The sequence below is a fragment of the Ailuropoda melanoleuca genome, chromosome 1 (genome assembly GCF_002007445.2).
Source record: "Ailuropoda melanoleuca isolate Jingjing chromosome 1, ASM200744v2, whole genome shotgun sequence".
In the NCBI taxonomy this organism is placed as follows: Eukaryota; Metazoa; Chordata; class Mammalia; order Carnivora; family Ursidae; genus Ailuropoda; species Ailuropoda melanoleuca.
In genome coordinates, this window is record NC_048218.1 from 90,184,984 (window position 1) to 90,200,671 (window position 15,688).

General features: G+C 42.2%; 1 protein-coding gene across 6 annotated transcripts in view; it reads right to left on the reverse strand.

Moving 5' to 3' along the window:
* Nucleotides 1-15,688, reverse strand: part of FNDC3B (fibronectin type III domain containing 3B) — a 339,887-nt gene that overhangs the window by 81,806 nt on the left and 242,393 nt on the right. For all 6 annotated transcript variants that reach the window (XM_034662802.1, XM_034662824.1, XM_011227894.3 and 3 more), the window contains 2 exons: nt 9,569-9,720; nt 7,307-7,366 (listed from right to left, as the gene is read on the reverse strand). In XM_034662802.1, coding sequence (XP_034518693.1) covers nt 7,307-7,366; nt 9,569-9,720 — 212 coding nt within the window. The remainder of the gene's footprint in view (nt 1-7,306; nt 7,367-9,568; nt 9,721-15,688) is intronic.

A 15,688-nucleotide genomic window follows, 5' to 3' on the forward strand; every position in this document is an offset into this window, starting at 1 on the left:
AATCAGAGTTGGTAAATATATCAAGCCCTAATTCTTGAGGTCCCATTAAAGACAGAAGAAAACTCAGAATCGAGACAGGAAGTAAACGTCCCAAAGGTACACATCTAGAAAGTTGCCTCAACTGAACACAGTCATGGAAATCTAACCGCTATACTCTATTGCCTATTCTCCTTACTCATCCCGAAATTAACACTTCTCTGAACACTCACCATCCATCTCCCTTCACTCTACCCAATGAACATAAAAAATGGCTAGAGATAACACTATGGAAAACAGGACCTAATTAGGTGTGTTATTTGCAAGGTCCTTTCTCCTCAAGGTCTATCACAAAGAATTTATAGAGGTCATGCATGTTAAAAGTCCTAATGCCGGGGCGCCTGGGTGGCACAGCGGTTGAGCGTCTGCCTTCGGCTCAGGGCGTGATCCCGGCTTTGTGGGATCGAGCCCCACGTCAGGCTCCTCTGCTATGAGCCTGCTTCTTCCTCTCCCACTCCCCCTGCTTGTGTTCCCTCTCTCGCTGGCTGTCTCTATCTCTGTCGAATAAATAATAATAAAATCTTTAAAAAAAAAAAAAGTCCTAATGCCTATTCCCATCTTAAAAGGTAAGATACTTATTTACTGGATATTTGACTTGTTTGGCTTTTGGGAGGACACCACGACATCTGATCCAAACAAAGGATACTTATTAGGGCCCTCTTCACCCAACCTGATGAAAAGGGATGTCCCTTTTTGCATTCACTGTAAATAGGAACATGATCCTATAAAAGTGAACGGTAGATTTGGCAAGATCATTTCCATGTATCAGGACAGGCTCACTAGGGGTACGTTACTTAGAATGAATCACAGAACATTCCAGACATGGGCAGGGTTCCTGCCTAAACTTTAATAGATTGGTTGGATTCTACAGCTGGCGGCTCATGGGTTACATCTGGCCCAAGATGTGTGTGGGGGAGAGGGAAGAAATAGTGTTTTAAAATACCACAGCCATCTATGCATGAATGGAAGGACCTAGGCTATGGTCAGTACACAAAGAGATAAGCAGACATTATGCACTCCTAATGAAAGATGATGCCACTATCTCTAAAACCCTTGCCAGAAAAACTGAACCTGTATCAGATTAAGCCTCCTTGCCACTATAAAGGAAACACAAAGAGAATTTATTAAGCAAAACTGTAGGGATGCAATCAGCCTAATTCATACTCCCGAAAATTCTACAGGACAAAAAGAAATTATTCCAACAAATAAATTGCAAAGGGACAAAAAAGAAAGGGAGGGGAAACCTAGAGATGAAAAGAAATTTATGAGATACCAGCCCAACGGAATATTGAGACCATGTCTGAATTTCAATTACAACAAACTTAAGAAACAAAACCTTCATTTTTAGGACAGTTGAGGAAATGGAAACAGTCCCTGAATTTTAAAGACATGAAGGAATTATCCTTTTTGCTTATTTTGGATGGGTGTGTGATGATGGTCATGTGGTGCACAGATGAAATATGATGATGACTGGACTTCAACACAGCTGTGGGGGCAGGAGGAGTAGGTGGGGCCAGCAAGGAAATGAGTAGTTGGGCAATGGGTCTATGAGAATCCATCGGTTACTGTCTACTTCTGATTGTATCTGAAATTTTCTGAAATAAAAAGTTAAAGATCAAGCCAACACTTAAAGTTCTGGAGAGATCTCGTTTAGAAAAATAAACCTCTGGTTTCTCTTAAAACTTAGAAGTTCTAGCAACGCAGCTGCAAACTTGCATGGTAGTAACCAGATAAAGAGGAGAGCAATCCCCCTCCAGGTGGGGCGGGTGCTGTCCAGCTCAAGAGTCCTCACCACTACCGTAAGCTGTCTCCGCAGCATGGAGATTTCTTCTCAGCTGCCTTGTACCCAGCTCTCGGCCCACTTAGGGTCCTAGGAGGAATTTCAGTTCACAGTCACTGGGCATGTGTTTGCAAATTCAGACCATACTCAGGTCGACTGGGTCCTGAATGTTCACACAAACAGCCCCCAAAATCTATAAGGCGCATACAGCAGAGGAAAGGAAGCAGGGACAAGGGCCTACAAAGGGGCCTGGCCGACTGCAGTTGAGTTATCTGGGGAGATCTGGACTCAGTCAAGCGCACTCTTGCTCTTTAATGGGATTCTGGGAGTCACAAAATCCACATTTATTAGGCTGAGAAACATAAGCGATAGAGGCTCCTGAAAGCCAGTTGGCAGGATGACTACTGATGGGAGGAACTGAAGATCCCGGCGACAGAATAAAAATCTGAGGTCGCTGAAGATGGACAGTTGTACGGGCCACAGAGTTATTTTTCTTGCCTTTCAACTCAAAGAATGTTATAGTTTAAATCAGGAGTCAATGCTTTGCACTGGTACAAGTCTGTCCACAAAGCAAACGAGATCCATTTTATATGGCAGTGTAAACGTGCTGCAGACAGTATCTAAAAGCTGACATTATATCCAGTGTCCCATGATTATATCTGTCAATTAAAGTTGTTCAGTAAATAGACAGCAACTAATTGCTCCGTTTTTAGCAGTAACTTTTACAGAAAAGTCTTTGGAAATGATGCTTTATTTTCAAGAATGTTGCAATAATGTTTTTCATGGGGTGGTGATGTGTTTCTCTAAATATCATCATGTGAAAGGAGGACCAGTGGAAGAGTATCAGTTTCTCGGGTTAAATAAATCAGCAAACAGTTCAGTTCCTCTTGCATTCATCCCAGCCAAGAAGAATACGTTTTTCTAATGATATGATTAATCTTGTGTTGGGTTTTCACATTTGTTTCAGTTTAAATACTGACTAAATGCTTATGAAACAGGTGCTCCAAAAAATTTCAGAAATTCGCCTCCAACTTCCTCTGGCACATCTGTGACATGGTAGAGCCACGGCTTCTAGTCAATAACACCTATTTCATAATTCTGTACTGAGATGGTCAACCATATTTTTGGAAACGTTTCATCATGTAATTTTTCTGAGAAATGTTATTACGTGATATCATTTCTGGGCAACGTCTTTGCCAAATTGTTAATGCCAATGACTGGAAAACTGCTTCAAAGTTTGTCATGAAATTGCTGCCCATTCCATCACTCAAATTCCTGATTATCCCATCACTGTTCTTGACTCCCACAATAAAATGGTTAGTTCAATATCAATATTAATTCTAAAACTACCAATTAGGACAGGAGTATGGTATTTTTGTGTATGTATAAATATCCATATAAATAAATGAATATAAATGCTTACATATATAAACTTATAAACGTACATGTATTATAAAACATAGTTATTCATGTATGATATATGTATGTAGGTAGGATTCTTCTCATTTCTCCCTCTTCAACATACAATCACACACACGCACACACACACAATCTTTGTCTCTTTCTCTCTGTCTCACACACACACAAGCAAGATTTTGTATTGGTGGCTTTATACAATAAATAATGCAATGCCCTCTATGCAAGCACTGCATAACTACACTTCGGTAATTACAAACTGATTCCTTTTAACCGTTCAACCAACATTAAAACGCAAAAAGCAATTTGTGTTAGAACTTGGTAACAAATATAAAAGTGATGACTTTAATCACAATTAACCCAAGACCCAAGACCTAAATTTTTCAAGTCAACGTAATAGAGTCTCACCAGGAGAGAGGGGGGAAAAAAAAAAAGTTGACTGGTTAGATGTGCAGAAATGACACACAAAAACTCATAGCAAAAAACGAGTAAGAAAAAAAATCTTTAAAACCTAGTATGTCTTAATACACAATTTTCCATGTGGAATTTGGCCTAAATGGCATGGCAAGTGCCGATCCAAACAGCCACAGATGCATGGCCTGCAGCACTGTCTCGAGGATTCCCAATCCCAGTGGGCTGACGGGAAGAGGTCATGAGCTGTCTTGCCCAGGAACTGGGGCCAGCTGAGCACCGGACAGTCAATGACGACATCCATGACTGAGAGACGGCTACTTAAAAAAAGGTTTGTGTTGTATGATTGGTGAACTCAAGCAATACTAACAGGAGGGAGAAAAGAGGTAAAAATAAGAAAAAGCACTGAATGAAGATATGTAATGATCTGAATGAAGGGGATGAAATCAGAGTAGCAAAATCGAAGGCAACAAGCAATGTAAGAACAGAAGCCTGAGACGGGACTTCAGTATATGACAGGAGAAAGAAAACCCTTCACTCTACTGCAGAGTGATGCCCGGAGACTTCTGCAGGCCTTCATGGAAACGTGCAGCCTGAGGAGCTGGAAGGAGAAGGCAGCCTGCTTGGAACTGCTGAAAGCACTCTCTCGTCGTTTCCATCACTGGCTCTACAGACTTGCACCAGGGCGACACTTTCTAAATTGGTAACACGAATAAATAAAAATGGCAATGAACATAATTGCTTATTTCGCAGCTGTACAGTAATGGAATTCTTCTGCAGCTTCTGTTATGGAAATTTAGTGAGAAAATTATTTCCACCCAGCCTTCTGAGGCATTAGAGGTGACTGTTAAATTTAAAATTATATTTGAGGCTCCTGTGTTTGATACGAGCTTACATTCCTGGAACTAAGACGTTGTGAATATTAATGCAGCTACATCATCAAAAGAGATTTTGCTCCTTTTTCTTCAGTGCCAAGCATGACATATCTTTATCCCAATAAAGTAGTAAGTGATATGGTCAAACCATACACAGGCTTTGAACCCATGCCTGTGTCACGAAGTCTTTTTTATTGTCAGAGTGTGGAAACACTGCAACGATTTTGGAAAAACAGAACGGAGACAACATTTATACACTTTATAGATTTAGGATCGGTTTGCACATATACTTGTTTGTTCTCACACCATCTTCCTGAGGCTGGTAGCCTTCTTACTCTCATTTTATAAATGAGGAAACAAGGCCGTTTAAGTTTAAATGGCTTGCCTAAGCACACACCCTTACTAAGGGACTGAGCCATTAACCCCGAAGTCCAAGCTTTGTCCCCTGCTGTCACGCAGCCTCGCCAAAGCAATTCAAGGCAGAGGAAGCGAAACCGAAGCGGGAGTTGCAAGCAGTGTTTCTTCTAGACCGTGTCAGACGAGAGGGGGTGAATGATCTACAGGAACTGTGGGCCAGGCAGGGGAAAGTAAAATCGGGACTGCAGACATGTTTATTAGGAGAGAATTTTTTTAAATACTAAAAGGGATTATGACCAAGAAGAGGGAGCATCTTTGAACTCCCTGGCACGCAGAGACAGAGACCAAACGCCCGCTGGTGGTGTCTTCGGCGGTTGCGTGGTGTCGCAGAAGCGTGGTGTGTGTCCCCAGAGTGGCGTCTCCGACGTGTCAGGAGAGAGTCTGGATCCAAAGCCTCTCCAAGTAACCACCTCATGATCCTATTCCTTTTGGGGCATCCACTGATTATTCCTTTTATCGGCCCAGAAGTTCAAGATGCTTATAAGACGTGGCAGTAAAAAGACCCAAGGAGCCCATGTTGTCAGAATTTACCCTTTCTAAGATGAGTTAAAAAGAAATGAAGGGAAACAACAGACAGAATGGCAAATCAAGGGCAGACTCCTGATGATATTTAAGTTTCTTTAAAAAGACATTGTTAGCTCATGAATGAGCAGAAATTAATAAAGTAAACCTTTATAAAGCAATAACAATAAACTGTTAAAAGATGGAGAGAAAAGGAAACATATGTTAACAATGACTAAAGCAGAACATTTACGTGGCTCCCTAGATGGTGGTACATTTTCTGGTTTGTTGTTAAATCAACCATTTGAAAGGCTGAAGTATTTCTATTATCATCTCAGTTTCACAAATTACACCCATCTTTTTGTTTGTACAGACTGTGAAAAGTTCAATATGCTTGGGCTCAAGCTAACTGATTCAAAATCCAAATGTTTTGATTTAAATAGGAAGAGACAGTTGCAACAGAGTTCTAAGCAATGCAACAACCAGACAGATAAGCACGTTGAGACTGAATATGAAACACCTTGCTCTTTTATGTATTGCTTTGAACTTAGTTTTAAACACTTATGTGGTTAATAAGGTATTATAATTTGAACACATCCCTGCTTCCCTACCTTTGTTAAGAAAGATTGTGGCCTTGATTCTATGTGATTAAGCATAGTTAAAACAGTCAATTCACAGAAGAACCAAACTAGAGCTCAAGCCGCCTCATAATTAATATACGCCCTTCCTAATACGTTATGCTCCCTCTACTCCATCAGGAAGGAACCTTTGGGAAGTATAATAAAGAAGGTGTGCTTGATCTCGCACACTTTGATACACACATACATCAATGAAGAATGAAGACAGACTCCGCTGTTGTGTATTCTTTCAGATAAAATCACAATTTTTGGTCAGCTTATACATTAAATAAAATTTAAAGTTAATATTTAAATTTAAAAAATGTTACGGACCACTTTCAGAGACCTATTTGCAAATGGATATGTGAATGTATCTTTAAATGATTAGCTGAGCTCTGTAAAAGTTCATGTAATACTCTCCTCTTCACAAGTCTATGGTTGGCTGGGTTTCTTCCTAAGATTAGCTAGCTCTGCCTTTCGTAGCAGTCATAGCAGAGATTCCAGAAAAATCACAGTACAGATATCAGGCTTCATACAGATTATATGGATTCACTGTTTTGCCAAGTTGGGTTAATTCTTATCAGAGATAATTTAATATTTGTATTACTTGTCTCATTTCAAAACCTACTGTCTTTTAAGGTCCAAAGGCATTCTTACAACGTGGCAGGACTTACTCACTTGTGCTGAATATACAGTTTATATGTATACTGATACACCAGTGGCAAAATATTCATTTGTTTTACAGAAAGGAAATATTACATGTTAAACCATACAGTCCAACAGATCTTAGAAGACTATATAAAATTTATTCTATTTTTTTAAAAAGATTTTATTTATTTGTCAGAGGGGCAGCGAGAGAGAGAGCAGCAGGCAGAGGGAGAGGCAGGCCCCCCCACTGAGCAAGGAGCCCGACGTGGGGCTTAATCCCAGGACCCCGGGATCACAACCTGAGCTGAAGGCAGATGCTTAACTGACTGAGCCACCCAGGCATCCCTATGAAAGTTATTTTAAAAATCATTTAAAAAATTCAGTTCAGCGTGCCATCTATTTTTCTATTACCAGAAACCTTTCTGTGTATTCCCCATTCACTATGCTCTCAAGTGCAAAACGATAAGGAATGGCCAATGAGCTAAGGTACTGCAACTTTCTGTTAGGCAAGTGCCCTCAACCAAAAACTTTTCAAAAGGAGCACATGATTTATTTCAGAAATCTGAATTCTCCAAACACGGGTCAGGTCTCATACCCTAACTCACCTCACATGGTAATCAGTTGCTGGTCTGAGATCTTTCAGGTTACATTCTAATTCTTCTCCACTGCAAAGAAAAATCATCTATTAGTCAATGATACCAGTTTCAACAGTTAAGGCAGGTTTTAGATTTAGGTCTCATAGTCATGTAGAGCAATGATTCCAGAACTCTTATGTCCGATTCCACCATAAACCAGAAATAAACTTGCCTATCTGGTATTATTACCCTTTTGGACTAGAAAATTAGATTCCTTTTAATGATGCCATCCTAGATCAGGAAAATGGCAAGATTAACTTACTAATGAAGTTCCAAAAGGTCTTATCAGTTCTTCAAAGTAAATACATAAAAACCAATAAATAAGCAAGGAAATTAAACAGAGAGATAAGCGTAAGTGTAAAATAACTACACCAGCTGTCAACTGAAGGTAGCTCTTGGACTCACCTTGACAGGAACCCCAAATGCTTCAACTTCTCAACTCTCCTGAAGAAATCTCAATGTGCTTCCCTCACATATCAACGCTAATAGCGCTCTGATATATACACATACAAATCAATACTCTTTTACATAAAACCACTTATATGATCAGAAGTTGCAAATGCAACTCAACTGAATCATGAGGCAACGGCAAACATAAAATAAGGAATATTCCATTAAAAGTTTTTAAAAGGTGAGGGGTGGGGGCCTGACTGTATTCTTCAAAAAACATCAGGGCCACAAAAGACAAATGCTTTGTTGGGGTTCCAAATTAAAGGTGAAAGACATATGATCACAAACTGTAATATCTGACCCTGGACAGGATTCTGTCCTGGAGGGGAAGAAAAATGCTTTAAGACATTATTTAATGAACTGATAATACTGGAATGCGGACGGTGGACTAGACCAAGTCTGTTATCAATGTAAATTCATGAAGTTGGTAACTGCATTGTGGCTATGTAAGAAAATACCCTTATTCTTGGGAAATATACTGAAGTATTTAGCAGTACAAGACCATGCCATAGACAACAAATGGGAAAAAATACAGGTTGGGAAGAGAGAAAAACGGGAGAGCGAGTAACTCCAACAGTAAACCAAAGAGGATAAAAAGATACTAATAGGCAAAATCTGGGTAAATTCCTTGAGCTCTTTATTTCTGCAACATTTTATAAGTTGGAAATTATTTCAAACAAAAATACTTCTTTAAAGTTGCAAACTGGAAGCCAATGTCCACACCGTGCCTACAGTTCTCAAGTTTGACCTGCACTGCATCCTTAATGTGTTTTTTAATTTGCTGAATGAATTTGACATTAGGAAAACTTACATTAACAATTCAGATTTGCAGTATTTCTTGGGAAAAAAAATCCAAAGAAATCGGCAACTCTAGGCCTGCATTCCCTTACGGTAACAACCTATTTTAGGCGAGCGGCGACTGCTCCTTTCACAGGAAGACAGGAGTGCTCCTGTAAACCTCACCCCCAACCTTCCTCTTTTCCTCACTGATGTCAACTGCCTAGCCCCTCTGGGCACTTGAGGCTAGCTCCTGCCACCAGCGGCCATCCTTCTTGGATGGAATCTCATTGTTTCTTGGTGCGGCTGGGGCAAACGGTGCTCTGTATTTCTCTACCAATTTGGACTTCTCAAAATAGACCCAAATGGTTGTGAGCTGGAATAAGGAGTTAGGGTTTTATTCTAAGTACAATGGGGAATCACCACAGTGTCCTCACCCGGGAGTGAGCTGGTGTGACCTGCTTTCTGTGGTGTGGGACGATCCCTTACCCTGTGAGCTAAACTTATTTAAGAAAGCCTTGGACTGAAATGCTTTCAAAGAATCTTTACTACAGGCTAGAAAACTCTTGTGGAGGGTAAGAAATAGAATGCAATGGAAGGAAGCCATAATATAGAATTAAAAAAAACCAGACTAGAAAATGGTCTGGGTCTAAAAAGAGGTAACCAATCATGTGAGTGCATGACTGATGTCCATAAAAACTCAAAGTCATGCTCACTTCTTACCCTGATAGGCATTAGTGGAAATTTCTCTTCAGCACCATACTGACAAGCTAACCTGACAAAGGGATAGCTCATGAACACCAAGTGGCTCTACAAAAGTCATTTCTGATTGGTAATGACTCTGGACAAAAATAACTCTTGCCACTATAATTACCATTAATTCTTAAAATGAACTATTTAAAGAAAAGTTTGCAAAGCCTCTAAATTTTTCCTGTTTCTGATTTTCCTTCATGATTCCAATTTCACTGTTCAGCAGCGAAGAAAACACGTGGAGATATAGGCTACCTGTAAATTATCTTGTACTTTCCGTCCCGTCCTTTGTCGGATAAGGCAACCTCATAGCTGTAGGGGAAAGAAAGACCGCTGTGGGGTCCACATGAAAGTCCAACAGGGGGAGCCCAGGACAGCACAACCGCTCTGGCCTGAATATTAGAAACCTGAGGAAAAACAAACACAGACAAAATGATCCAAATCCATTTTTATATATACATCAGACACTAAATCTTCAAGTTACATTGTTGTGATGACAAGTAGTGGCCTAAGACAGGCTGGGGAGTTAATGTAAGGTAAATAGTTTTAATTACAATGCAAAAACCATCACATGGAGTACTCTCTTGTCTAGGTCCTGACGGCCACAATAGCTCTGGGAACATCTGTCCTTATAATGTATTTGATCTTCCAGAAAGTAAAATCGTCAGTCTCGTGTGGGAATTTTTTTTAAAGGTAAAAAGTTGAATGTGAGACTTTCATGATCTCCACGACGGCCATCGCGTTACATGGAAGGAGCCATATCCGCAGATACTTTTGGTGGCCTGCAAATCTTCCAAGCCAGTACCTTTCAAACCAGGCTCCTTAAAGGCCTCAGTTCCCAGGAGAACCCAGCGATGGGGGAGTAGGACCCAAGCCCAGGCTGAAATGGGTGCCGAGGTGATGTTTCACCTCTTCCTAGCTGGTTTTTTTTTCCCCTTTTGGGGTAGCCTCTGTGTAAGACTTCATCTGAAGAGAGGACTCTGGCACCTTCGAACACCCCAGCCTTCTTCCCTTACTTAGGGCCACATTAAGGCACATTCTACTCCACCCTGCCTGCCGTTCGCAGTAGGACGGGGCTCCAGCCACCCTCAGCTGTAAGCTGCTCAGTAAGAAACCCTGCCGTGGCTTCCTGCCCTTCCACCCAGGGGCTCACTCGAACTTGGGCTTCCTGGGGGACCCCTTACCCTCCCAGATACACTACTTACACTCCAATCTTTGTTTTAGAGTCTGTTTCCAGAGAAACCCAACCTCATGCATAGTCTAATTCTTTAAAAAAAGTCAAAAGGACCTTGATGTTCTAAGTTTCTAAAGGTTATTTTGCTGCTCTCTGGATACTGGTCTGAATAAAATATTAAAAACAAGACTTACTAATACAGATGCTAAAGCCCCGTGTTCATAAAGACTTCGCTTAGCGGTAGTTAGTATTAGTTTGCAGACAGAGATACGTAAACTGTTCAGTTTCCTTTTTTTCTTCCATTTTTGTCACTATCTGATCTTTACAGAGCATTAAAATTTAATATAATTTAAAAACACGAATAACATGGAATAGGAGTACTGAATCTCCCTTTTCAGTCTGTCATTCATTCCATTTCTCGAAGAATTCCCCCCCCCATCATTTCTTCTCCATACAGACACAGCCTCATGATATATTTAACCAATTCTTTAGTCAAACTCCTACTCATAATTCACAACCCCAGCCGGGCCTCACTGTCCCCAAGTAACCTTCCCTGAAGTATGTCACCTATCATCACCCCTCTGCTCTACAGCAACTTGCTATTATCATTACTATCGCTAATCACGTTTATGGCATTTGTCTCCCTTTCCCACTGGACTCTGGGACGCCCCAAGGACAGGACCCAAGTCCTATTCAACTATGAGTAGCTGTGGCTTAGTAAACGTTTGTTGAACGAAAAACAAAAACCAAAGGGAATAAGATAGTCTGAGTTTCCGATACAGGTGACACAATGGATGACAGACCAGCATCATGCAGCTCTTTAAAAAATCTGAGATACTGCTACAGAAATCAAACTCCACCTTTCTGCTCTGGCTCCAGACTAGCACCTCCTCTTGCCCTATGACACCCCTTCAGGATGCCATTCCCTCTCCTCCTGTAACTTGGCTTTTGACTTTCCTACTCTGTAACCTAGGACCTCTGCGTCAAAGAGCACCGACCAGCTGAACAGAGATGGGTGCATGAGACACGATCTCGTAGCAGGTACACAGCACAGAGAGAGACCCACAGCAGCCTGAGAGCAAGTCAGGAAAGGTTCTGTCCACTCCTGCCTGGAACCCCGCTCAGAATCAACCCCCGCTTTCTCTGTGCTCTGGCCACGTTTTGCCGGTACCTGTGCTTGCCAGTCGTTTCATGATATTGTCCTCACTTGGTTACCTGTGTGGGGGTTCTCCTGACTAGACTTTAAGGCAGCATTTCTACATTTCTACAACATCCACCAGCGTATCTGCACAATTCCTGGACCCACCGTTAATGAGTAATCTTGAGGTCTGGGGAGTTATAATTGATTTTTAACTTGGAGATATTCTGCTATGAAGTTTAGTTTACAATTAAGAAGAAGGCTGATCAAGTCCTGAAAATCATTCAGCTGAGGCGACAAACGGCTGCTGTGCACAATTCTAAGAATACAGTGTGTAGTAACACCAATTCGATGAATGGTGGTGTGAAATAACACCCCATTTCAAAATAGCTGGCAAACGTTAGCGCTTTAGATCCCGAACAAGTATCCACAAACTCACATCCCTTTAGATTCTTTTTCATCAGCTACTAAGAATTTACACTTGGTTAAATTACTAACGGAATAGTGATGTCCAGCACTTGAAGCATCGTACGCCTTTCTCCAGCTTCCCTGAGCAAGTCTGAAGCAGGGACAGGGTCCTCTGAACGCAGCTCTCTGTGCACATGCGCTCTTCCGATGGGCCAGACTTTCAGAAGTGCACTCTGAGAATGCCCCCTCATTTTCAAAGAACAGCAACCGTGGCTCCTGGGAGTTCTTTCCTAGAGCTAAGGCCTGTCACCTAGATGGCTAGCACTGTTCTGGAAGCAACAGCACGTTCCCTCCTGTGCTCCTGCTCCCCTCCCCTTCACAGACTCCCGGGGGCCTCCGGTTTCCTTTCTTTAGGCACTAGAATCCTGAGAGAAAGAGTGCTTTGTCTCTGGCAGAACTTGGAACTTACTTCCAATACAAGGATGATGCCAGGACATTACACGGTGCCTTCAAGAGAATGTCACCTAAGGGGGACTCCTCAGCCCCAGAGGCATACTTCAGGTGTCCAGGGAGGTGATAATCTTAATGAGAGATTCGAGCTCTAGGAACTCTGGCCGGTTCAGGCCTCCTTCGGCCTCACACGAACTTCACCTTCTAAGTGTCTCTTTCTCAATCTCCCTCTCTCTCGCTCTCTCTCGGGGGGGGGGGCACACTTTCTCACCAGCAATGACCACCGAACTAAACGGGGGCAGCTATGTATCACAAGGATCCTCACGGCCGACATCCAAAAAAGAAGTGTAGAAGCCATAAAACTGACTGACTTCCTCATGTTTAATTATCCTACCATGAATTGAAGTCCAGCTCCTTCACCTGATGATAAAAGTGGTGATTTCTAGCTACAAAATCACTGGACAAGACCCAAGCTGACACCTGCTTCGGCACCAGACATGTAAAAGGGTCTCTTGTGTAGGTTACCAGAGCAAGCCTGCATAGAACTTCAACTGCTTTGAACGATGGAAGGATTCATAAAACCACCATTTATTTCTAAATAATCATACACTGATTAGAAATCATTGTTGGGGCACCTGGGTGGCACAGTGGTTAAGCGTCTGCCTTTGGCTCAGGGCGTGATCCCGCGTTATGGGATCGAGCCCCACATCAGGCTCCTCCGCTATGAGCCTGCTTCTTCCTCTCCCACTCCCCCTGCTTGTGTTCCCTCTCTCGCTGGCTGTCTCTATCTCTGTGAAAGAAAAGAAAAAAGAAAAGAAAAAAGAAAAGAAAAGAAAAGAAAAGAAAAGAAAAGAAAAGAAAAGAAAAGAAAAGAAAAGAAAAAAGAAAGAAAGAAAGAAATCGTTGTTGTCTACGTATTTATTAAACGTAGACTCCAACTCGAGGGCAGGTGCTAGTAAAAGCACATGTATGTGCACACACATTAGGAAGTAAGACTGCACGATCTGGTAGCCATTTGATACATAATCTTCAGTGCTCTTTCTCCTTGTCCCCCTTTCTCTCCTGTTCATTCAGTATTTTAAGACTTCTCTGTAAAATTTTACTATCTTAATTCTTAGATTATATCATATGCAAATGACACTCATTATTTGGATCAGAAATACCATTTATTCTCATAAAGTTAGTAACTGTTCCTTCCATATTAAAAAAAATATTTCTATGTAAGTTAGTAGCCTCTAAATTTGGTCAGGACTTCAGAGTTAACTATGTGGGAGGCCTGCGGATCCAATTAGGGAGTACGTTAAGGAAATATTACCATGGAAATATTGGCTTCACTTCAAAAGTACCATCATGAAAAATAATAACACAATGGAAAATTTAAAAGGAAAAGGTCAGAGATCATTATTTTTAAAAAAATACTCAAATCTAGGATTTCACAATCATCTGTTTCTATCATTGCATTTAGTGCTAAGGACCTCGAGTCTTTTCAGACACACTGTTGTTGATTTTTTCGAGGAATGGCTTCTTGGAGGGACAGTGGCTTCTCTGAGGTCAGTTTACTCACTTCTGGAACCGACAAAGCAATTGTTTCTACAAGCTAAACATTAGTGGATGGAAACAATGCAGGTTACGTTTATTTGCACCCTGAAAATAAACAAACCAGCGTCATGTGGGGGACAACATCTAGCACCATCATCAGAGCAGATGAAACCTCGCTGGGTTGGAGATGGCACGTACTGACAGAGGTTTCTTCCTAAACCACTTAGAATGGCAGCAAGCTTGTTTCTGTGCTATGGCGGTGGTTAGGACCCCAGATCCCAAGGCACCTAATTCTCACAGTCTCAGGGGGGCCCAAAGTTCTAGAAAGATGGCTGGAATCGAGAAATCCTAAATATTGTTTCTACATCTAAAACAAATCATCTATAGAATCTCAAAGAAAAATATGTGCCTTTTATTGAGAGGTGTTACCAGACATGGCTAAAAGAAAAAAACAAATTAACAAAGTGCCCAACTGCTGCCGCTCTGTGTCTTTCCCTGGAAAGCAGCAGGGCACCCCTTTCGCATTTCAGAGTGGAGCAGGGCATTTCACTTTCGCCTAATGATACCCTACAGACTGCAGAGAAGTCCTCTATACACTGTATATAATTTACTTTGCAGATAGTCCTATGTGGTATTTATTATCCTACCTTTCAAAGGTGAGGAAACCGAGGCTCAGGGAGCTTGTGTCGCTTACCCAAGATCAGAGAGAGAGTTAATGGCCCAGAGGGCCAGCCTGCAAAGCAGAGGCCCTTCCCCTCCATGCTGCTGCCTCGAGCTCTGGCACCGGGCTGTCCCACATTCCACCATGCTGGCGGAGCCTCGTCTGAGGCCGGCCAGCCTTCAGGCATTTATCTCCCTTGCCAGAACCCAGCTGCAGCCACTGCAGTCGGCCCCACATTTATTCAGCAAATATTTGTAAAGGGTTCACGATGTGCCAAGGAGAGTGCTAGGTATTAGAGGCACAAAGATAAATAAGACACAATCATGAATAAGAACTTCAGAGACTGGGGAGGAGAGGCAGGGAGGGAGAGAAGGGAAGAGAGAGGTGGGAAGTGAGAAAAAAATGTGTAAAACAATGAACTGGGCTGGGAAGGACAAGGGGCGATCACCTGGCAGACAAGGTTTATGTGGGGACGAGGGGGAAATGAGGACCCCCCAAATCCTAATCCCTGGAGCCTATGAATGTATTGCCCTGCAAGGTAAAAGGGGCTCTGCAGATGTGATTAACCTCAGGATTTCGTGAGACAGGGACTCCTGGGCTACTGGGGTGGGCTCGACGTGATAACAAGGGTCCTTATAAGTGAAAGGTGGAGGCAGGAAAGTCAGAGTCAGAGAAGGAGCTATGAGTATGGGAGGGGCCACAAGCCAAGGAATGTAGGCAACCCCTAGAAGCAGCTGGAAAAGATGAGGAAACAGATTCACACCCAGAGCCTCCAGAAAAAATGTAGCCCTGCCAACACCTTGATTTTAGCCCAGTGAGACCTGTTTTGGACTTTCTGACCACTCAGATGACAATCTTATCAATATCACACCTCGTGGGGTGCCTGGGCAGCTCGGCTGGTTAAGCATCTGCCTTCGGTTCAGGTCATGATCCCAGGCTCCTGGGATCGAGCCTCAAATCAGGCTCCCTGCTCAGCGGGAAGCCTGCTTCTCCTTCTCTCTCTGG